Source organism: Gossypium arboreum, chromosome 9 (assembly GCF_025698485.1).
Source record: "Gossypium arboreum isolate Shixiya-1 chromosome 9, ASM2569848v2, whole genome shotgun sequence".
NCBI lineage: Eukaryota > Viridiplantae > Streptophyta > Magnoliopsida > Malvales > Malvaceae > Gossypium > Gossypium arboreum.
Window position 1 is genome coordinate 66,619,346 of NC_069078.1, and position 20,841 is coordinate 66,640,186.

General features: G+C 30.3%; 4 protein-coding genes and 2 long non-coding RNA genes across 7 annotated transcripts; 3 read left to right on the plus strand and 3 right to left on the minus strand.

Moving 5' to 3' along the window:
- Positions 1-3,129: 3,129 nt before the first annotated feature.
- On the minus strand, positions 3,130-4,093 carry LOC108455746 (uncharacterized). The gene is made up of 2 exons (XM_017754288.2): positions 3,580-4,093; positions 3,130-3,493 (listed from the first exon to the last, which is right to left on the minus strand). Exons 1-2 carry the CDS (start codon positions 3,715-3,717, stop codon positions 3,347-3,349), a joined length of 285 nt encoding a protein of 94 aa, XP_017609777.1. The 5' UTR covers positions 3,718-4,093; the 3' UTR covers positions 3,130-3,346.
- Positions 4,094-5,992: 1,899 nt separating this feature from the next.
- On the plus strand, positions 5,993-7,021 carry LOC128280797 (uncharacterized). Its single transcript, XR_008270956.1, has 2 exons — positions 5,993-6,368; positions 6,613-7,021. It is a non-coding gene; the product is annotated as an uncharacterized LOC128280797 (long non-coding RNA).
- Positions 7,022-8,782: 1,761 nt separating this feature from the next.
- LOC108455750 (uncharacterized) lies at positions 8,783-9,960 on the plus strand. 2 transcript variants are annotated; one of them, XM_053018537.1, is made up of 3 exons: positions 8,783-9,271; positions 9,406-9,560; positions 9,857-9,960. In XM_053018537.1, the coding sequence occupies exons 1-3, from the start codon at positions 8,870-8,872 to the stop codon at positions 9,894-9,896; spliced, it is 597 nt and encodes a 198-aa protein (XP_052874497.1). In that variant the 5' UTR covers positions 8,783-8,869; the 3' UTR covers positions 9,897-9,960. The 2 variants fall into 2 exon arrangements, with proteins under 2 accessions (XP_052874497.1, XP_017609781.1); XM_017754292.2 differs by lacking the exon at positions 9,857-9,960 and having other exon boundaries at positions 8,784-9,271; positions 9,406-9,841.
- A 1,841-nt stretch (positions 9,961-11,801) lies between these two features.
- Positions 11,802-13,666, minus strand: LOC108455420 (mitochondrial arginine transporter BAC2). The gene is made up of 2 exons (XM_017753977.1): positions 13,433-13,666; positions 11,802-12,482 (listed from the first exon to the last, which is right to left on the minus strand). The coding sequence occupies exons 1-2, from the start codon at positions 13,664-13,666 to the stop codon at positions 11,802-11,804; spliced, it is 915 nt and encodes a 304-aa protein (XP_017609466.1).
- Positions 13,667-14,930: 1,264 nt separating this feature from the next.
- LOC108454214 (ras-related protein Rab7-like) lies at positions 14,931-18,465 on the plus strand. The gene is made up of 7 exons (XM_017752598.2): positions 14,931-15,776; positions 15,873-15,899; positions 15,976-16,075; positions 16,509-16,655; positions 16,745-16,825; positions 17,503-17,648; positions 18,078-18,465. The coding sequence occupies exons 1-7, from the start codon at positions 15,724-15,726 to the stop codon at positions 18,145-18,147; spliced, it is 624 nt and encodes a 207-aa protein (XP_017608087.1). The 5' UTR covers positions 14,931-15,723; the 3' UTR covers positions 18,148-18,465.
- LOC108454216 (uncharacterized) lies at positions 17,503-20,752 on the minus strand. The gene is made up of 5 exons (XR_001866686.2): positions 20,519-20,752; positions 20,321-20,376; positions 19,844-19,885; positions 18,082-19,747; positions 17,503-17,635 (listed from the first exon to the last, which is right to left on the minus strand). It is a non-coding gene; the product is annotated as an uncharacterized LOC108454216 (long non-coding RNA).
- Positions 20,753-20,841: the final 89 nt, after the last annotated feature.

The window sequence follows — 20,841 nt, forward strand, 5'->3', positions numbered from 1 at the left end:
CGAGAGGTGAGTTGAGCCTCGGGACACCTTGAGGTATTGTCAATTTTCAGTATGTTTCAAAAAATCAACTCATATTGCGAGAGGTGAGTTGAGCCTCGAGACACGTTGAGGTATTTTAATTTCATTGTAAAAAAATCAACTCGTATTGCGAGAGGCGAGTTGAGCCTCAGGTCACACGTCAAGTGAGTCAATTCATATTGCGAAAAATGAGTTGAGCTCAGGATCACATGCCGAGAAGAGAATAAAGATTGAAGCTGATTGAAGACGTCAGATTCTGTCTCCTTAAAGTTGCAGTGGAGTTGATCGAGGGCATCAGATCTTGCCTTTCTGAAGTCGCAAGAGAAAAGACCACAAACCTTATCTCACTGAAGCGATAGAAGAGAAGATTGAAGTTGTAGATCTCACCCTTCTGAAGTTACAGTGAAGTAGATCGAAGCCATAAATTTCATATCCTTGAAGTTACATTAGAATAGATTGAAGCTACAAGGCGTATATTATAAGATGCAGTGGAGTGAACCAAAGCTACAAGATGCGGTAGACTAAAAAGGGACTAACTAAACAAGAAGAGTTCTAAAGCAAGTCAAGACCTAGCAAGACCGGGCAAATTTGGTCTTCCTTGAAAGTCTTTGCTTTATTCCTGTTGCAAGACAATGAGCAAAGAGGGGCAGCTGTAGAAGCCCAAATTGCCCGGGCCCGATTTCATCAAAACCCAACCAAACCTCTAAACCCACTAAAACCCTTAACTCATGACCCATTTACATCTACCTAAACCCATTACAAAACCTAAATATTAAACCCAATTCAAAAGCCCATTAAGCCCCCCCCAAAAAAAAAGAAAAAAGAAAAACCTAACCCAAAAAAAAAAAGAAGAAGAAAAAAAAAAACCTAACCCAAAAAAAAATAATAAAAAAACCCTAGCCACCTAACCACTTTCCCACTTGCCCCATTTTTCCTCCAATTTTTTATATCCATTGTCTACCACCACCACCTACAAAATAGAAAAAGAAATAATAGAAAATCATGTAAAAAATGGCTATAAAAAGCCATTCAAAAATCATGTAAGAAAAAAGAGGGGGGGGATTTTTTTTTTGGAGAGTTTTTGGGAGAGAAAGTTATTGTAAAGGATTTTTGGAGAGGTTTCTTTTTAAAGTAATTAAGGAGAAGAGTTATTGTGAAGGCTAGTTTTGGAGAAGCTAGTTTTTTGAAGATTAATCAAAGATCAAAGCAAAAGAGGTTTCTTTGTCTATTCTCATTTTAAGTTCTTTGTTTACTTATTGTTTTCCTTTCAATCTTATTTTGTTTTTTATCTGAAAGTAAAAAAAATAAAAGGAGGAAGCTTACCCATTTTTACCGAAAAAGTTTTTTGAGGTCCCATTGTCGTGTATTTGGTGGTATGGCCGTATGTCCCATGACAGGACAATGGCCGATCTTATGGTAGAAAATCATCCACCCTCTCCTCTCTCTCCTTTTTGTTATTATTATATTTCTTAATATTATATTATATATATTCTTTTAATATATTAGGTATATTTTAAATTCTATATTACGTATATATATATATATTTTATACTATTTTATGTATATATCTTTAATATTATATGATTTATATATATATATATATATATATTTTTTTTTTTTTTACATGTTATCTTATGTATATATCTTAACTATATTATGTATGTATTTTAACACTATATTATGTACATATTTTAATATTATCACGTATTTATTTTTTTATATATGTATATATTGATGTAGTATTATTAATAGTATTGATTTTTAAACATCATTATTATTTCTAATATATATATTATGTACATTTTTTATTTCTATTTTATTTTTATTTGTCAATATTAATTATTATTATTCTAATATTTTGATATTTTAATATTTTATATTTTATATATTTTATTATTCACATCATTATTCGCATTTTTTGACAATAATATTCTTGGATTTTTTTTACTATCATTTTAAAACTTTTTACATTTTAATTTTAAGAATAAGGCAATGTACCGATTTTAACATTAAGTCATCGATTTCATCGCTATGTTGAGTGAAATTAATCGGCTCGTGTTAAAAGCGGACGTCCTTCTAAAAACAAAAAACTTGCAACTTCTCATTTCCTTCAATCGGATCACACTTAAATGTCAAATTGAATTCGTATTTTTGAAAATCAAGACAACATGTGTTTAATAAGATACCAATTTTGGGCGTCGCGAGGGTGCTAATACCTTCCTCGCGCGTAACCGACTCCCGAACCCTAAATTTTCTCTGGATTTTAACATAGACCTAAACTTAGCCTTTTATTTGTTTTAATAGGAGATCTAATAGGTGTCCGATCACACCTAGGAAAAAGGATCGGTGGCGACTCCCTGTTTATTTCAAAAATCAAACGTCAAATTTCAAAAAAAAATTCAATAAATCGCCACAATTAGCTACCAAGCAAAACTAAATTTTTTTTACGTCGCTACACCTCTCATTCTTCGAGAATCTCAAGTTTGAATTTGTTCATTTGAAATCTGGGTTATACTAGTCTAGAGCAAGGAAAGAAATTGATTGACAGTAATAAAAAGAATTGGTGCCATGGAATCAGGTTTTATAATTTTAATATAATTTTTAAATTTTTATGAATTTTAATAATTTATTTAATTAAAAATGAATGGACAACCGGAATAAGAACTGGTTAATTATTAATTCGATTTTAAAAATATTGATGAAAATTATGTAATTTATTAAATAAAAATATTTAATGGATTTTAAATACTCAGATAACTTAATTTAATTCACATTGAAAATATAAAAATATTAAATTTTGCAATTAGCTGTCATCCCTAATTGAAAAAGATATATAATAATAAGAATCCTGCAATTTGGATAAAACCAGATTCTCATCATAACCATGACATCATTTATTCTATATTATCTTTTGCCATATAATATCATGGTTTAAAATATCCTACATCAAATTTAAAATTTAACGTTTGCACTATTATTATTTCTAGTATTTAATCCTTCGTTTTTTATTTTTAATTTTAAGTTGAACCGTTAATATTATTAAAATTATTTTATTAAATTCAATTTTTACAATAACAAAAATTGTGAAATTAAAAAAAAACAAAAATAAAATTGTTGAAAATAAAAATAGAACGACTAAATTACAAATCTTAAAAAGTAGAAAGTGCAACGACATATTTTAACCAATATCATTATGAGATAAACCATGATATTTGGAAGGAAGGAAAAGATAAGAGAAGCAGATGTCATCATTTCATAAGTAACGAAAAACACAGATAATGGGTCCATCAAAATGGATAACTCACAATAAACCATGAAACAGTTGACATCAAGGTGAGGAAGCACCTTTGAAGATAAGGAACTTGAGTCTCTCCAATGTGAAGTAGATGAAAGTCCCTTTGGAATGAGTGAAAAAACACCCAAAATTTGAACCCACCACACATTGCCATCCATTCCCATATTTCCCATCAAACTCCTATCCCATTAATCAAAGCAGGTCAATTTGTTGAATATTCAAAATAGGGAGAACCAAAAAGAAATGGAGAAAAAAAAAGGGGATACCTTTTTTATGAAACCAGCAATGGATTTGCAGTCAAAAACATCATAGAGATCCAAAGCTTGAGAAGCTGAAGACATAGCTTGGATCTGCATCTTCAATGGCATATCTGTGTCTTCCACTAATGCTTTTCCTTCTAACATTTTTTTTTTTTGTCTCGGGAAAACAGAACAAGCTTAAGTTTGGGTAATCTTGTCTGAACAACTGGATTTTCTTTTATCTTTAAAACTAGAAAGGATTGAATCAAAATCTGGGTTATAAAGCAAACAAAAAGAAGGTGAAAGAGGAAGAAGAAGTCTTGCTTGGTTCCAAAGGCTTCTTCTTTCTTTGTTTTTTTCTCCCGAAATGGAGGAGAGGTGTGAGTCAGATAATTGAAAGCAAAGGCACAATTGCCAACGATTTCTTTTTCTATTAAAATCTCCTCGCTTTAAGGCCTTTTTAAAATCCTTTTGGTTGTTGATAAAGACGACTCGTTTTCCCTCATTTCTCTTTCTCTCTCTTACTTGTGTCATAGTCATTGCAAACTCCTTTAATAGATATGTGACTATTAAATAGTTTTGAGTTAGATAACTATGAAAGTAGAACTATTTTTACGAGCATAATCAAATTTTAATATTTTATAATTTATATTTTTATAATTTTTAAAAATTAAATTAATTTTTATAATTTTAATAGAGTTAAAGTATTATTTTATTTTTATTAATTTAAAATTTAAAAAATTAAAAACTTGAATAACAATTTTTATTTTATGGAGCACCGTGGCTATGTCAACCTCAATAGATTCACTTATGATTATTACAACTATGATTTTTACTTTTTAAAATCTATTTTCGTTAAATCATTAACCGCATATTGATAATACTCTAGAATGACATATTTTATGTATTAATTATATATTTATTTTGTGTATGATCCTACTAATTTAAGCTATTTATAGTTTTTTATCTTGTAGGGACTAATTAAAGGCAAAAAAAAATTTAGGATCAAAAAGCGTGAATTTAAAAATAAAATGGGTCTACATACAAAATAGGAAAGAAGTAGTGCCGAAAATGTAAAGTGTGAAAAACTTGGAGACAAAAGTGCAAAGAAGAGATTTTATAAACATAAAACTTTATTTAATTTTTAATTATATTAAGATAATTATTAAATATTTGATTATTTATATTTAATTTTAGCTTTTATCTTTATTTATATTTATTTGTATTTATCTTTTAGAATTTAATTAGAAATAAACTAAGTTTCATATTACTATAAATAGGTGATGCAGTGACACAAATTTGACTCATATTTTCTGTAAACACTTCCTCTCTAAAAAAGCTTAGCTTTTGTTCTTTTCATATTATTTAATAAAAAATTTATTTTCATTATGTTTATTTCTTTTTTCTAAAAAAAATGTGCCACTAAATTTATCTAGTCAAAGGTTGAGTTCATGAAGTTTAGAATTCGCACTTAGTCTTCTCAACGAGTATTCATTGTTTCTTCGCATTACGGGATTAACGCTTTCGTTCATGTCCCTTCAAAGGTGATCTTTTCAACTTGTGCAAAAAACGATCTCTTTGTATGTTTTGAGAAGGTTGTATAGTCGATTTGTTAGCTTACTCTGTCAATGATTGTCGAGCCCAAGAGACAAAATAGTGTGTCATTCGTCATTGAGAAGTGATGATCTACTGTAAGATAGTCCTATAAAAGCAATGGTTGGCTAGAGTCAGGTTACTTTAAATTGTAAATCTAAAATCTAAGTGGAGTTGGTGGTCATAAGCATCTTCTTCCATTATAATTGGCTTATTATGTTCGAGAAAGATCAGCTAAAAGCCTAGGATTGAACCCAAGGCGAATCGAGTAATAGGAACTTGTGCAAATCTAATCTCTGAGGATTTGACCCTACTTTTTTTATACTATTTTATAGGGATATGATATTTTTTATACTCTTAACGACGCATCACATATTCACATGATGGTTAAGTAAATGATATGTAAATTTAAACATAAAATAAAAATAGATTTCATTATAGATTAGATCAGGTTGGTCGATGTATAATTTTAGGTTTATTTTTTAGGTTAAATTCGACCCGAGAAAATAAGCTTAAAATTTTGTTTAAAGTAGACCTAAATAAAATAATTTAAACCCAAGTTTGGTTCAATTCGCCGAATAATTTTTTATATAATTTTTTTAAAAATATAATATATCAAATACACTAAAATATAAACATAATTGTTTCCAAATAAATTGAAAATAAATTAAAAAACTTTCATACTTAAATAGCACTGAGAAATTTGGGTTGGTCTAGACTTGAGATAAAAAAATCTTACTTAAATCTCTACCTGTTTAGAAAATAGGTTTTATTTTTTTTTCAAACTTATTTTTTGGATTTATACTTTTTCTCAAATTTTTTCACTTTTCGAAATGGACTTAAGTTTAGACGGATGATCCAACCCATTATCTAAATAAAAATACAAACAATTTCCATGTCATTTATTGAAAAAGTAAAATCTAAAACTACTAAAATCCAAAACTCACCATTATGGGTCCTACAAAATTGAAGCCCGCTTCATCTAATTCCTGGAAAGGGCCAACCGGTGGCCTCGGATTCTTCTTTTTCCAAACAATCCTTGCCTTTTTCTAGGTGGGTAGCTCGATCGTCACCTTCCTCTTTGACGTAGTCTGTGCGACCATGGATTTAAAAGTTGGGGTGGAAAACGACGGTGCGGCGATGGGAGCAAAACTATTGCAGAAACGGAGCTGGAAATAGAGGGCGTTGGCTTTTGCAAACAACGGTTTCAGGCAACCACTGGGGTTGGACTTGCACATTCCCCTCTGTTTTTGATTTTTGAAGTCTTTTGAATTATTTTTTATTTTTGAACGTTTTCGTGTATGAATGGATGATGATAATTTGAGAAAGAGTGTATACGTTGGACTCTTATGAATTGAAATGTGAAGTGTCAACAAAAATGTATAAACTCTTTGGGTTTACATTTGGAATGTTTTTTGTTTTCTTTGAAAGGTCAATAAAATTAAGGAAAAGAAAGTTTTTTAACAGGAAACCTGGGGCTGAAGCGGGTTTATATTTGGAATGTTGTTTAACACGTGGGGTACTACGCCGGAGAGGAAGGTGTTCCGACGAGGATTGTTAGGTAGAAGAAGAAGAATCCAGCAAGGCCACCGACGAGTCCGACAGTGCAGAAAGTTGTTCCGGCGAAGGTGATTATGAGGATTACATGGAAAATTATGTGGCAAAAGAAATTTTAAAATCTTTGTCATCAAGTTAATGACCCATCGACGGAGGGTTAGTCATTTAGTGGTTTTGGACTAAAAAAACAAATTATACCTTAAGATAATTATTTTGTAACTTTTATAGGCGAATGATTTACTTATAGACGAGTGATTATTTATGTAGTTTATCTATAAATAAATTAGATTGTGCAATAGTATATTATTGTTTATTAAAAGGAGATTTTTTATTTTAAATATGCAACTTCAATTTTTATCTTACGTAATATTATTCAAATCAAATCAGGCTAGTTTAATTGGGAATCAGTTGAGTATTGTTTCGATGATAGGAATAAAATTGGTTTAACTTCAAATTGAGCTAAAAACCAATTGAATCCCACTTGAACTAATTTTTAAATTTTCTATTTTGATTTTCTTTATAATTTATATTTAACCAATTCAACCATCAATTTAGTTCCAAAAACAATGATGGTATGTAATTATCAACTGTGGATCTCGAGTCTTATCGTACATTATTGCCATGTGTGAGTTTTGTCTAGCTTTCTATGTTTGTTTATTTTGGTATCTGTTTAAGGAAAAATATTTGGTACATTGTAGGTAAAGTTTTTAGACTTTACAAGAAAGAGTTAGGATGATTTATATTTAAATTATATTTATAGTTGTAATGTATTTATACTTATAAATTTTAAGAAAAATGATTATTATTATGAATATCTTATTAAGTGGATGTCCATCATGATTAATATAAAGTTTTTGTATACTTTAAATTCTAATAGTTATTAGAATTAGATTTCTACTTCTTTTATATTTCTTATGCCTATAAATAGATACTTTAATGAAGCATTGTAATCATCCATTTTGATCAATAAAGTGCATTCTCTATTACTTTCATTTTTTTTTGTTATTTATTCTCTCCATCTCTCTTTATTTCATAATAATTATATATATTTTTTAGAGTTTTATTTATAGTTTTATATTGTTGAACAATTATCTATTAAATTATTAAATATTTTTAATATTTGTTTAACATTAAATTGAATATAATTTTTAAATATAGAAAATATAATAAATTGGTCCAACTTATTAACTGAATTAATATATAAAAGTATATGATATAAATAATATATGTTCAACAATTATAACTTAATAATAGAATGTTTTGACTTGAATGGAACAGTGGTTAAAAGTTTTGTTAGATATTTATTTTGCACAAATTTATCTTCACTCCTAATATTGTAAAAAAAAAAGAGCTTAAGATTAAAATGTTTATTCTGATGACATTGTACAAGCAAAACTATTCTAGTTAAATTATTAACTATATTAAATGTATTAAAATTAAAATATAACTGCCGATTAAGTCTTAGTTCGATTAAGATTGATATTAAGGACTAACTTTAAAATAGAAAGTTCAAGTATCAATGTGAGAATAATTGTCAAATCCAGAAATTAATTTTTTTTAAAAAAGTTGAGACCCCAATGTAGCAACACTTGAATTCAAACCCCAAATAATGCATTAAACCTAGATGGAAATGTAATTATCAAATTTATATGCATTTTGGGCCAACTAGTTTTTTTTTTTGTTAAAATATATCATAAGCCATGTACTTTTTACAAATTTGAAATTTAGTTCTTATATTTTTATTTTTAGGAATTTATTTTCTCTACTTTTTAGATTTTAAAATTTCAGTTTAACTATTAACACTGTTAAAATTATTTTGTTAAATTTAGTTTCATTACAATACTAAATTTTTAGTTACATTACTATCTATTGTGTATCTTTTAATTTTAAAATTTCACACTAATAAATTTAGCAGTGTTAACATATACATGATTTTGAAAATTAAAAAGTAAATGAATTAAATTCTTAAAAATAAAAGTATAGAGACTAAATTTTAAATTTGTAACTAGTAAAGGAACTTATGATATATTTTATGCTTTTTATCTTTAGGCCCAAATCTAAAGAGTTCGGCCCAACTTAAGCAACCATTATGCTAGCTTAGGCTCTCTTTCTCACTCTCGCTCGAAAAATTCATTCAATTTCAAAATTTTGGGAAACCCCTCCCAAAATGGACACACCGTCGTCATCTCAAACGGCCACCGCCGCTGACGATTGGGAGCTCTGCAACGACGACGGATTCATATACAAGCGCAAGAAGCGCCGCCTCTTTCTCACAGAACCGGCACAGGCAGCCGTGGATCCCGAGGAAGAGGAGAAACGAAGGAAAGAGTGGAAGAGGAAAAGTCTTCTCAGAGTAAAGGAGAAGTACAAGAGAGAGATCGAAGAGTGGGAGACTTTGTCGAAAGCATTGAACGCAATGCGAGAGAGGGCTTTAGGATTCCAAATTCAACAGCAAGAAAGGAGGAAACTAAGGGAGACCGAAGAGGGGAGAAGAACGACGTCGTCTTTAGATTCGGAGAAGAAAGATAAGGATAACGTTTGTTCTTTGGTTGATGAGCTTCTTTTGCAGGTAAATTATGGAATTTTAATCAGTTTTTAACAAAATTAAATTTATGTATTAGTATGAATCTGTTGAAAATGTATATGACTGCTGGATTCAAACCCTAAGTTTTGAGTTTCCATTTAAAACATATTGAAATGCAGGCAGAAGCTCAAGAAATGGTAATTCGTGATGTTTTGAATCTGTGTGACATAGCGGAAGCAATGTGTAATCAGCAAGAGGAGCAATTCAAGCAATCTTATTTTGATCTTCCAATTTGGGCATCGCCGCGTGACCTAATGGCTTCGCTTTGTGATGAGTAAGTATCTTTTAGTAAATGTGTATGTTCTTGGTTGTAAGGAGGAACAAAATTGAACCTAGGGTGGAAACTCGTGCTGTAATTTATGTAACTTGTAATGTTGATAGATAGTTATGCTGTTAACAATTGAAGCAATCCTATTTTCATATTTTGATTGGCATTGTTTTGTGGTGAGTGATTATCTTTCACGATAGGTGTATGTACACAAATGAACCTTGTGTGGAACGCTTGATGTAGTTTATGTAGAACTTGTAATGTTGATCGATAGTAATGTTCTACTATGTTACTTGGACCAGGACTGAGGACTCAAGTGTATGTGTGGATACGAGTATGTAAACAATTGAACCTTGTGTTGAACTCTTGTTGTAGTTTATACAGAACTGGTAATGTTGATAGATAATGCTCTGCTATGTTACTTGAACTAGGACTCGAGTGTATGTGTGGATATGAGTATGTAAACAATTGAACCTTGTGTGGAATTCTTGTAGTTTATATAGAACTTGTAATGTTAATAGATAGTAGTAATTCTCTACTATCGTAATTGGACTAGGACTCCAGTGTAGGTGTGAATATCGAGTATATGTCCAACATGGGAATGTTCAAATTTTTAAAGTTTTTTCATGTATTTGGAGGGTCCTTGGAATCAGATCCCATTATGTCCGAAAATATATTGGACACTAGTTACATTCAAGAAAAATGAAGAGTGGGAGCAACATAGATGCTCTAAATAGTTATCATGTAAGTTAATATGGTAGTTTCATTGAACTCACCATTTGATGCAGTGTACGTATGTATAGTCTAGTGTGAGTTTAGTTCCTTGAAATTTTAAGTATATGTGGAGTCTTATTAAATAAAACTTAAAGGAAAAGACTTATAAGCAAAGCCTGTTATTTGAAACTTGTGTTGGGTACATTTTATGTGAATAGCATGAAAAGCTTCATTTTAGTTTGGGATGTTGCTGCATGGTAATAATAAAATGACTGTTTTTTGTTCTGGATTTAGGTCAAGATGGTATATGTGTGAGAAAAATTGTCTTTCTATGCAATATTTCCGAGTACAATACTGACACAAGTATCTTCAATTTTTAATAAGAATTTTAATTGTTCTTTTTGACACAATGCCTACAACTACGATAGTTATTTTCTAACCCATAAATAGGAGAATAATGCGTTTCAACGCAGTCAAACTAACATCCTCCTGCATTGGCAGCAATACTCATGCTAATTGAGCTAAGACTCAAATTTACAAAGTAATTTTTACATCTATGTATTTTGTTGTTTTGGTACCAAGGATTGAAATTACATCTTTTGAGTATTTGTTTGCTTTTCTTTTCTTTGCTTTTTTTCCTTTTGAATAATTTTTTTCTTTTGTAATAACCATATGGTTAAGGTATTTTGTATTTATATTATAATTTTTTATAAGATAATAATTTATGTTGCTTAAAATTTTGATATTTGTTATGTATTCATATATTTTAATATTTTTGGTGTTATGTAATCGTGTAGTATCTAATATTCCAATTATGCGAAATAAAATATGATTCAAAAAAGAAAATCGGGGCTTTTATATTTGAATACTGGAAAAAGAAAATGAATTCCCAAATAAGGAAGATTTGGGATTAATTTTCAATAGGGGGTTTTCAGCATTTACGAGTAATCCAATTAATTGGTGATGATGATCATCGTCTTTGGCACACACGGGTGTTGTAGGTTTCCTAATATTTTTAAGAAATTTGTACTTAAAACTGTTATAAATTTGATTTGAGATTGCATAGCTTCAACAAACCCTTGAAATGTACTTTAAAAATCCAAAATTTTCACTCATTCTATTTACTTTTTTCAAAATTTATCTAAATATTTACAAATGAGTTACATAATTCATGACAAATTAATCAAAGGTCACATAATTTTGAAGGGTCATTAACTTTAATCTTATATATAATTTTATATATGAATTTTGGTTTTGTATAATTTTATTTGTGTAATGATTTAATTGTTACAAATTATTAATATAGCATCATTTTATGTATGTATATTACATATGCAAATAATTATATTTACTAATATAAAATAATTTGATGTATTTATTTTTTAAAGTCTATGATTGAATCAAAATTAAATTTTCATGTACATATTTGAATCACAATCAAAGTTTAATGTATATAATTACATCAAATCAAAATTCACGTATCAAATTGCACATCAAATCAAAATTCATATATAATTTCGGTATTATTTTAGATTATGATGACCTATCTGAATGTTGTTTCCTTTGTTGATTAATCAAACACCTCATTGCAGTCTCATAAGCAGCAAAGATAGCACCATTCACAACAAAAGCTCTAGCCAAAGTTGTTCTTAACCCTCTCCAAAGAACCCCGTGCCCTTCTTGTTTCACACTTTTCTCCACACAATCGATGACGCCGTCATACCCTTTTCTCGATGATGTCCACGACTGAGCCTGCAATCGGGTCTTCACAACATCCAAAGGATAGCAACCAATCCAGCTACTAACACCTGCTAAACCACCTGATATCCACATCGTTTTTAGGCTCTCGTCGCCGGTTTTTCGACACCCGGGATGGAGTTGTTCTCGCATGTATTCGTAGGTCCAAAAGTAGATGCCGTGGGCGGGGGCATCTCTGAGTATGGTGATATTCAAACCCCGAAATAGTCCTCGTATGCCTTCGGTTTTGAGTATGGTTTTAGCGACGTGGATGGGTCCGGTCGGGGAAGTTTTTTTCGATAATTGGAGTCGAATTTTAATGAGTTCAACTGGTGAGACAATCAAGCTTTGTATGGCCCCGGTTCCAACTCCTGCCATGGCTACGCCTTTGTAGGATGGTACGGAGTCAGTATTAGCAAAAATGGATGAGTCAAATGCTCGTGAAAGTATAGCATATATTTGGAAAACCAAAGCGTTCTGTCATGTGCAAATATCATCAATGAGATCTCTTTGTCCAAAAAAAAAATTAAGGGAGATTTCAAGAAAGTCGATAATCTCTATTATTTTCTATAACAATATTTTGTCATGACAATCAAGTTTTTAGTCAAACGGGTTTTTTATGTTTTATTTTAACATTCTATAATATTTTTCACTTATAACAACTATAGTTATAAAATACAATATTTATTAAATTAATTCTCTATAACAGCATATTATCTAATATTTATGTAAAATTATAGCACTTTCATATAAACAAGTCTATTAACTATAATTTACAAAATAAAAAGTATCTTAATTAAAATATTATTTCAATAAAATGTTTAGATTTCACATGAAAAAATATACTAATTATACTTTATTAAATGAAAATAATCTTAAAGGTGAAATTGAATACATCAATTCAATAAACTATTAAATTTTCTAATTAAATATTCTATTATAAATTTAGAACATCATGAACTTATAAATTGATTACTAGAATTTAATAAATCATGATAAATTAATTAATTTAACTTCATAACTCATCTTGATTAATTAAACTTGTTAGAATTATGAACTTCATAATTAATCACGTGAAAGAATGCAAAATAAAATATGCACAAAAATAATAATGCCCACACTTGCTATACATCTTTTAATTTTGTTGATTTGATTTCTATTTTTTACCATAAATTCTATTTTTTATTTGACAGAAATTAATTATGTGAATTCTATAATAGGTTTACAACAATAATCTTCTATAACTAGATGTTATAGATATATAACAACCACCTCTTTACAAAGAGCAAAATCTTAATAGATAAATAAAACTATTATAAAGAGGGTTGACTGTATATTTATAGGTTTAATTATGATTTTAATCTCTCTACAACATAACTTATGATCCAAGAAACAACAAAATTGATTGAATGGATTGGAGAAGAAACCTGAAAAGTGACCGATGCCAATGGTGCACCCATGCCTTTATAGAGGGCAGCAGGTCCTTCCTTGATGACAACCTGCCGTAGGATGCTAAAAGCTGAACCCGTATTGGAGCTTTGTTGTCGGATTCTAAGGGTGTCGAGTGGGTGGCCGGCGATTGTGCCGGCAATGCCACCGAATCCTCCAGCCACGAATTCTCTTCCCCAATTACTAGCAAGTAACTCTTGCCAGAAATCCATTAAATATCCAAAAACAACCAAAAGATGAAGCCTTTTCTCTTGTTTAAATCCAAAACCCCCCACCACTTCTTATATTTTCATATTTTATATACACAAGTTAGCTGTATTCTTTATTTCTTGAGAAAATGATTAAAATCATTTCGTGATTATTGTAATTTTGGATATAATGAATGCTGTTGAGATCAATTTTTAGACATTAAAGAAAGAAAACAAATCATAAACTTAAATTTCTAATGGTTTATCTGACTTTCTGCATAATATTTTAGGAACAAAAAAAAAAAAACACAAAGTGGGAAGAATGGAGAGACAATGATTTTTCGTTTTGAGTTTTCTTTTTTGTGTGTGTGTGTTACAAAAAACAGGAGAACCGGAACAAATGCCGCAGGTTGCTTAGTAGGAAACGGCCAACTGCCTCCTTTTTATTCTCTCCATTACCAGCTTGCCACGTCTCCCTATGTTCTACACTTTCCCATCCACTTGGGCTGGGCGACGGTCAAGTCGAGATAAAAAATTATACATTATTAGGGTTATAATTAACAAATTTATGCTTATAAAGGATTAAATTGAATTACTAATTTTTACAAGGGGCCAAAAAAAATCACCATTTTATCCAATTGTTGGGCTTATGATTTAATGTTTTCATAAGTTGTTCAACCTTCTTTGGGCATTTTTATTATATATATAAAATGTTTTAGGTTAAGATTATGGTATTGTAGAATTATAATTTGAATTCAAAATTTTATAGAAAAATAAATGTTCGACTAATAAATTATAATATAAAATTTTTATTTATTATTTTAACATAAAAAAAACCTTCAACTCCAATAGGTTAAACTATCGCTCAATGTACTAAATTGATTCATTTAAATTAAATTATGGAAAAGTCTTCAAATAATTTAAATTAGATTGGATTTAGTTCGATTCAAACTTGAATAAATTTCATGTTTCAGTTCAATCTGATTCATTGATATTTTCAATGAAGTTAACTCTAATGAATGTACATGTAAAGCCAATTAATAAAGTAAAGTATGTTAATTGAGTTTTAACTCAGTTGGTACCGTTGTTGTTGTAACAATTAAGGCAACGTGATTTTAAACATGATTAAGCATATTTTTTCTTTCGATTTATAGTTGAAAAACAAAGCAAAGCATGAGAAAAGAAAATTGGAGTTTGTCAGTGGCATTAGCTTGGAACAAACGCAAGTGGTCTTCAATTTCTCGAAGCATTAGCCAGTTGTACTATAGCTAAGCTATCACTATTAATCTCAACCTTTCAAAAACCACAATCCCAAGCCCTTATTGTTGTACCTAGCAACGCCTAACACATCAGTTATACCCCTTAATCTAGCCACCAACACTGTCCCTCAAGACCCCACTACCAACTCTGGCAAGTCTATTAGTTCTGACCGCACCATCGACGTTAAGTTTCACCCACCCTTGTGCTATAGGCCACCAGCCTGTATCCCGATTTGTTCGAGGTCTCATTACAATTCGTCTGGATAGCAATGTTTTTCCCATGAGAGGCTTCTAGCAACGATGTACACGTATGAAGTGTCTTCAGGTCAATCATTCGTTTGTTCCTCCTCTTCAACATGTTCTCAACTATCCAAACTACAAGCTGCCAGGTCCTCCTTCGCCCAATCCGCAACCAGAAATATCGTCTCCCGCAGCTTCCATAGGTGGCCATGAGCTAAGAAACATATTGAGCCTCTAATCCCATCCTCCTTCAGAGTTAACTAAATATCTTACTCGTATCTACCTATGTTATATTACGACAATGATTACTTAAAGGGTCTAATTTTGCAACTCAAGTATCCTTCTAAAATTTAACGTGCATATCGTTATTAATTTATTTTAAGATTACAACTTTATTATTTTTAAATAAGAAAATTATATTTTTAAAATGATCTAACCACTTTAACTAAAAAGAGGGGAAAAGAAAGTAAATTAAGTTAAAAGAAAATTAATTAACCATTGAACTATTTATTTTAAAAAATAAAATCTCACAATTATCTACAAAAACAAAAAAGCAACAGTAAAGTTTCGAAATCCGATTCCATGGCTTCTCGTCGGCGTATGCTTCTAAAGGTGATAATTCTTGGTGACAGTGGGTAAGTTTATAATCGATTTGTTTTAAACCTTAATTTAGTTGTATTTCCATTTTAAATTATAATTATTTGAATTCCTTTTCGGCTTTTAATTTCTAGGGTTGGAAAAACATCTCTAATGAATCAGTAAGCTCTGAAACTTAAAATCTGAATTTGGGATATTCAATTTCCAGTTATGATGTTTTAATATGATAGCAATTAGGTATGTTAATCGTAAATTCAATAATCAATACAAAGCCACAATAGGAGCGGATTTTTTGACAAAAGAGATCCAATTTGAAGATAGATTGTTCACATTGCAGGTATCATCTGTTTCAACCACTTACATAAATTATTCTTTTACTCCCTATCTTTTACATTTTTTTAGTTATTCCATATTTTATTTATTTATTTTCTCTAAAATTTGTTATATATTAAATTTAAATTTGGTTTTAAATAAATCATTTTTTTAATATTTTACTTAATTGAATTAACTTTTAAGGTTAAATAAGTTATATTATTACTAAAGTATTTTTGTCTTTTTATTCTTTTTAAAAATAATAAAAATATTACAGAGATTTGAACTCACGCCTCCCACACCCACATCTATAAAGAATTTAATATTATTGGTGGGGGGCATAAATTGCAGAGACTTGCCCGTGGTTGATAATATTGAATTGCATTATTGAAAGGATTAAATTGCATTACTAAAAAAATAATAGGGTCTAAAATATTTGTGTGCGTGTGTGTGGTTAGATATGGGATACTGCTGGGCAAGAAAGATTTCAAAGTTTAGGGGTAGCATTCTATCGAGGAGCTGATTGCTGTGTATTAGTGTACGATGTCAATGTCGCCAAATCCTTTGATGATCTTAACAACTGGCGAGAAGAATTCTTGATTCAGGTCCCAAATTTTTAATTTTTTCTTTTTATGATTTTTTCAATTTCTTTTTATTTGTAATAATGAGACATTAGTGCGTTTTATTTTTTTAGGCCACTCCATCTGATCCTGAAAACTTTCCTTTTGTCGTGTTGGGAAATAAGGTTGATCTTGATGGTGGTAATAGTCGAGTGGTAAGATGTTTGATTGTTTTACACTCTTTTACCTAGCTTTCTATAGTAATTATTTTCCATATAAAAGAAAAATTAAAATGAGAGTAAATGAATTATCTGAGTTGAACTTCAGGTTTTAATTTTCTTACTGTCTTGTTTTAGTTTATGAAATCTATCAAAAAAGATTTCAATCTCGAACTTATTAATTTTCGACTCTAAAAGTCAGCTACCTCAAACTTGCTAAATATCACTCTAAAGATCAATTGCTTAATTTAACTGACTTAAGTGGTTTTATTTGGTATATAAGAAATACCAATATGAGAACGAAAAAGAGTTAGAGATTTTTAAGATTCAAATTTCAAATCTATTCAATGTCTCAAACTTGCTACCGAAGTCCCAAACACAACGTTCTTTATGTCTTTTTTGATAAAACCAAGGCCTCAAACCCGGAATAGGAAAAAGGTTTTAAATGTTGAGATTAAAACCTTAGATAAAGTATTACTCCACAACTAATTAAGCTAAGTTTCAGATTTAGTTTCCTTACTGCCTTTATTTGGTACAAAAGTATTCTCAACTTAAGTATAGAAAAAGGATTGTATATGTTGAAATTTGAAATTTAAATTTAGTGGCAGGATTAACTAATTGAGCTAAGTTAACTTACTCAATGCCTTAAATGACAACTTTTCCCTGTGGTTAAGATTTCTGAAAAGACGGCAATGGCATGGTCTGTTTCAAAGGGAAACATACCGCACTTCGAGACATCAGCAAAAGAAGGATTCAATGTTGATGCCGCATTTGAATGTATAGCCAAAAATGTTCTCAAGAATGAACCTGAAGAAGAAATGTAAGTATCATGTGTTATTCTCAAACATATATATGCTCTCGGCCAGGGGCAAAGTCAAAATTATTTTCAAGGGGATTGAGATTGAGTTATATATATTTTTATAAAAGTTAAAATATAATTTTATCCTTGATTTTAAATAGAAATTCTAACATTTTTGGAAGCTAAATTATAATTATATCATATATTAACTTAATTCTTTTAAATTTTTTTGGGGGTCTAAAGCAACAATCTAGGGGGCCCAGAGCCCTGCCTACTCCCTTTCTTCGCCCCTGTTCTTGGATACCAAGACGTAGTTCACATGAACACCAAAATACATGAATACAAGAATGCCTTAAATCTTGTTTTGAGTCTACAGATTAGATTGGATAAACAACATTGTTGTTTTGCTAATTTGTTTCGTTCGGTTCTTATTTTATCGATGAATCGAAGATACCTTCCTGAAAATATTGATGTCGTCGACGGTGGTTGGCCTCAGAAATCGACTAGTTGTGAATGTTAGTTGAGTCCGTCGGATTGGAAGCCAGCTAATTTTGATCGGAGCACCAAAAAGAAAACCTACCGTAGATTCCGCCATTCTATCATCAATTAACGGTGAACGTTTTGACAATTAGTAATAAACTAGGGACTGGTTTTTTGTAACATAAGCTGGTAGAAAGGTTGATTGTTCTTTGGTCTTGTTCTGTAATAAAAACCGTGTAGGCTCTGTTTTATTTGTAGTCTTCCTAATCCTGCTCTTTACATAACATGGATGAACGATGGTTAACCAATTTAAATATTTTTCTCTTGGAATTTGGATTCTTGTTTTGAGTATCAAAAATGGTTGTGCTCTTCATGGTCATTTTTATTTTTTATAAAAGACAATTTCAGTCTCTTCCAATATCAATATTTAGCAACTTGTATCCTTTCAAAAATACAAAACAATTTTAAACCGTTCAATTTAATCTCTATCAACTTTGAAATTGATAAGTATTCATTTTTTCTACCAATTTTCTCACTTCTAATTAATATAATAATAAATTTAGCACTCTCAAAACCTTATAACATACCAATAAGAATATTTAATTTTAGCAAATTAAATTTATTATTTTGGCAATCTAAAGTAAAATAAATTGATAAACACTGAAGTTGCTCACTTCTAAAGTTAACACTAGCTATATCATTCCACTTCATTTGAAAAAGACCAATTTACTCAATATCAAATTTAAAAGGGACCACTATCAATTTTTTTCATGTTTATCCATGTAATTAGAGGGTTATATTCCAACTAAAAATTGAATTGAAGATGCAAATGGGTTAAGACCAGAAAATAGATAGACGACAAAAGGAAAGCACAAGTTTCCAACATAATACGATTCAGGTCCATGAACCATACTAGAGACCCGTGACAATAGCACATAGTTAGCCTCTATCTATGTAGGCAAGAAAATTGATCTCGATTCATCTTAAACCAATGTACCATGAATTTTAACATCCTTGGTCATACATCGGTAAGCGATGGACTACAACGTTTTGGTTTTTATCCTTACGATAACCAAAAAGATTTCTAAACCCTAACCCTTGATCCACGTCTCAGGGTCAGGCGCTGATAAGCACGCATAAGCTAAAGGCACATTTAAAGCCTTACATGCTCATTCATTAGGTGTTAAAATTCGCTAGACGAGAACACCGACAGTCTAACTAACTACTCATACATGATTCACCGCATAAATCAGAACCAATCATTCAAAGATGAGATGCATATCTTACAAGAATTCATAAGAAGCAAGGAAAACAATAGCGAACCACAACAATAGGAGATTTACAAATGTATAGACAAAAAACACAAACGTAGAACTTGAATTTATTAAGTTATACGTCACGAAATTACACACAATGTTTTTTATAGCAAATTCAGAATGAAACTAGAGCATCAAATCATCCCAACTATCACAATAGAAACAAGAGACATCAGCATAATAGATGTTTTAATCCCAAGACAGGACTCGATAAGTTCGGTTTAGCTCGGGTTTTTAAGAAACTCATTTCTTGCCACTCTTCTTAAGACCAGAACCACCAAATGATCCCTTTTGTGATGCCTTTGCTCTCAGCTCTCTAAGGGCCTACACATCAAAAAGAAAAATTCAGATTGGCGATTCGTGAAAGAGAAGATAAAGGAATAAACAAACAGCAAATGAATAAAAAACCCTATATCTGACCTTCTCTTCTTCTTTCTTTTTCTGAATGTTAGCCAAATCATGCTGGCATAATAAAAAAAATAAACCGGTATTAGAAAATGCCTTCGAAACAATGATTAAATCAACAAGATCATTAAGGGAAGATACAAGATCTTCAACAACAAAATTAGACCATGAGCGCACAATTTAATCTGGAAAAAAAAAACAGAACTGAAAAAAAAGAGAATAATTTACCCTAATATCACAAAAAAAGAAAACAATTGAATCCTGAAATTGAGCAGATTACAATTCACAATAATAAAAAGAACAAATTCCATAAGGATAACATGATTATCTTTCGATTCTCTATCAAAATTCTCCCGATTTTAAAATTTTGAAATAATTAAACCAAAAAAAAAAAACAGAAATAGAATTAACGGTGTCGCGATTTAACATTTAGCAGCATATCAGATCTTGAAACAAATTAAGTTTCTTTAATAATATATATAATCAAAATACCTCGTCGTATTCTTTCTTCTCAGCTTTGGGTTGCTTCAAAGGCTTTGCTTTGCCACCTTAAAAAAAACCCAAAAATACACAAATCAAAACCTTCGAAAATTACAGAAATCACAAAAAAGGGAAAAAAAAATTTTGTTCATAAATTTGAAGAATCAAAATTGGGGAAAAATCCAGATCTTCGAATAAGATTTAGTTTACCTTGCTTGGAAGACATAATTCAGAGTTTAGGATCAGGGTCTGTAATGAAAATTCGAAGAGATAAAAAGAACCTGATGAACAGAGAAAATAAAGAGCCCTAACCCTAAAGACACAATTATTGAGCATTTGGGAATCAACTAAGATGCCCGAATAAATAGAGAAAGTAAATTTGCACGCGCCTTGCGCGTGACTAATTGCTGCCTGAAATTACCAAATACTGAATAAAGAAAAGCAGCCTCCGCCGCTCTTTTTTTTTTCCACTTTTCTTTTATGCAAATTATTTTTTAAAATATTGCCAATTTTCATCTTTTTAATTATTAACA

Excerpts from the sequence above, each read along its gene's own strand:
- LOC108454214 (XM_017752598.2), top strand. The coding sequence starts at position 15,724 with ATGGCTTCTCGTCGGCGTATGCTTCTAAAGGTGATAATTCTTGGTGAC. Across the intron at positions 15,900-15,975 it reads AAAACATCTCTAATGAATCA|GTATGTTAATCGTAAATTCA; the intron begins GTAAGCTCTGAA and ends GATAGCAATTAG. Across the intron at positions 17,649-18,077 it reads AATGAACCTGAAGAAGAAAT|ATACCTTCCTGAAAATATTG; the intron begins GTAAGTATCATG and ends GATGAATCGAAG.
- LOC108455420 (XM_017753977.1), bottom strand. The coding sequence starts at position 13,666 with ATGGATTTCTGGCAAGAGTTACTTGCTAGTAATTGGGGAAGAGAATTC. Across the intron at positions 12,483-13,432 it reads TGGCATCGGTCACTTTTCAG|AACGCTTTGGTTTTCCAAAT; the intron begins GTTTCTTCTCCA and ends TGCACATGACAG.
- LOC108455746 (XM_017754288.2), bottom strand. The coding sequence starts at position 3,717 with ATGTTAGAAGGAAAAGCATTAGTGGAAGACACAGATATGCCATTGAAG. Across the intron at positions 3,494-3,579 it reads TTGCTGGTTTCATAAAAAAG|GAGTTTGATGGGAAATATGG; the intron begins GTATCCCCTTTT and ends TTAATGGGATAG.
- LOC108455750 (XM_053018537.1), top strand. The coding sequence starts at position 8,870 with ATGGACACACCGTCGTCATCTCAAACGGCCACCGCCGCTGACGATTGG. Across the intron at positions 9,272-9,405 it reads TTGATGAGCTTCTTTTGCAG|GCAGAAGCTCAAGAAATGGT; the intron begins GTAAATTATGGA and ends ATTGAAATGCAG. Across the intron at positions 9,561-9,856 it reads ATGGCTTCGCTTTGTGATGA|GACTGAGGACTCAAGTGTAT; the intron begins GTAAGTATCTTT and ends TACTTGGACCAG.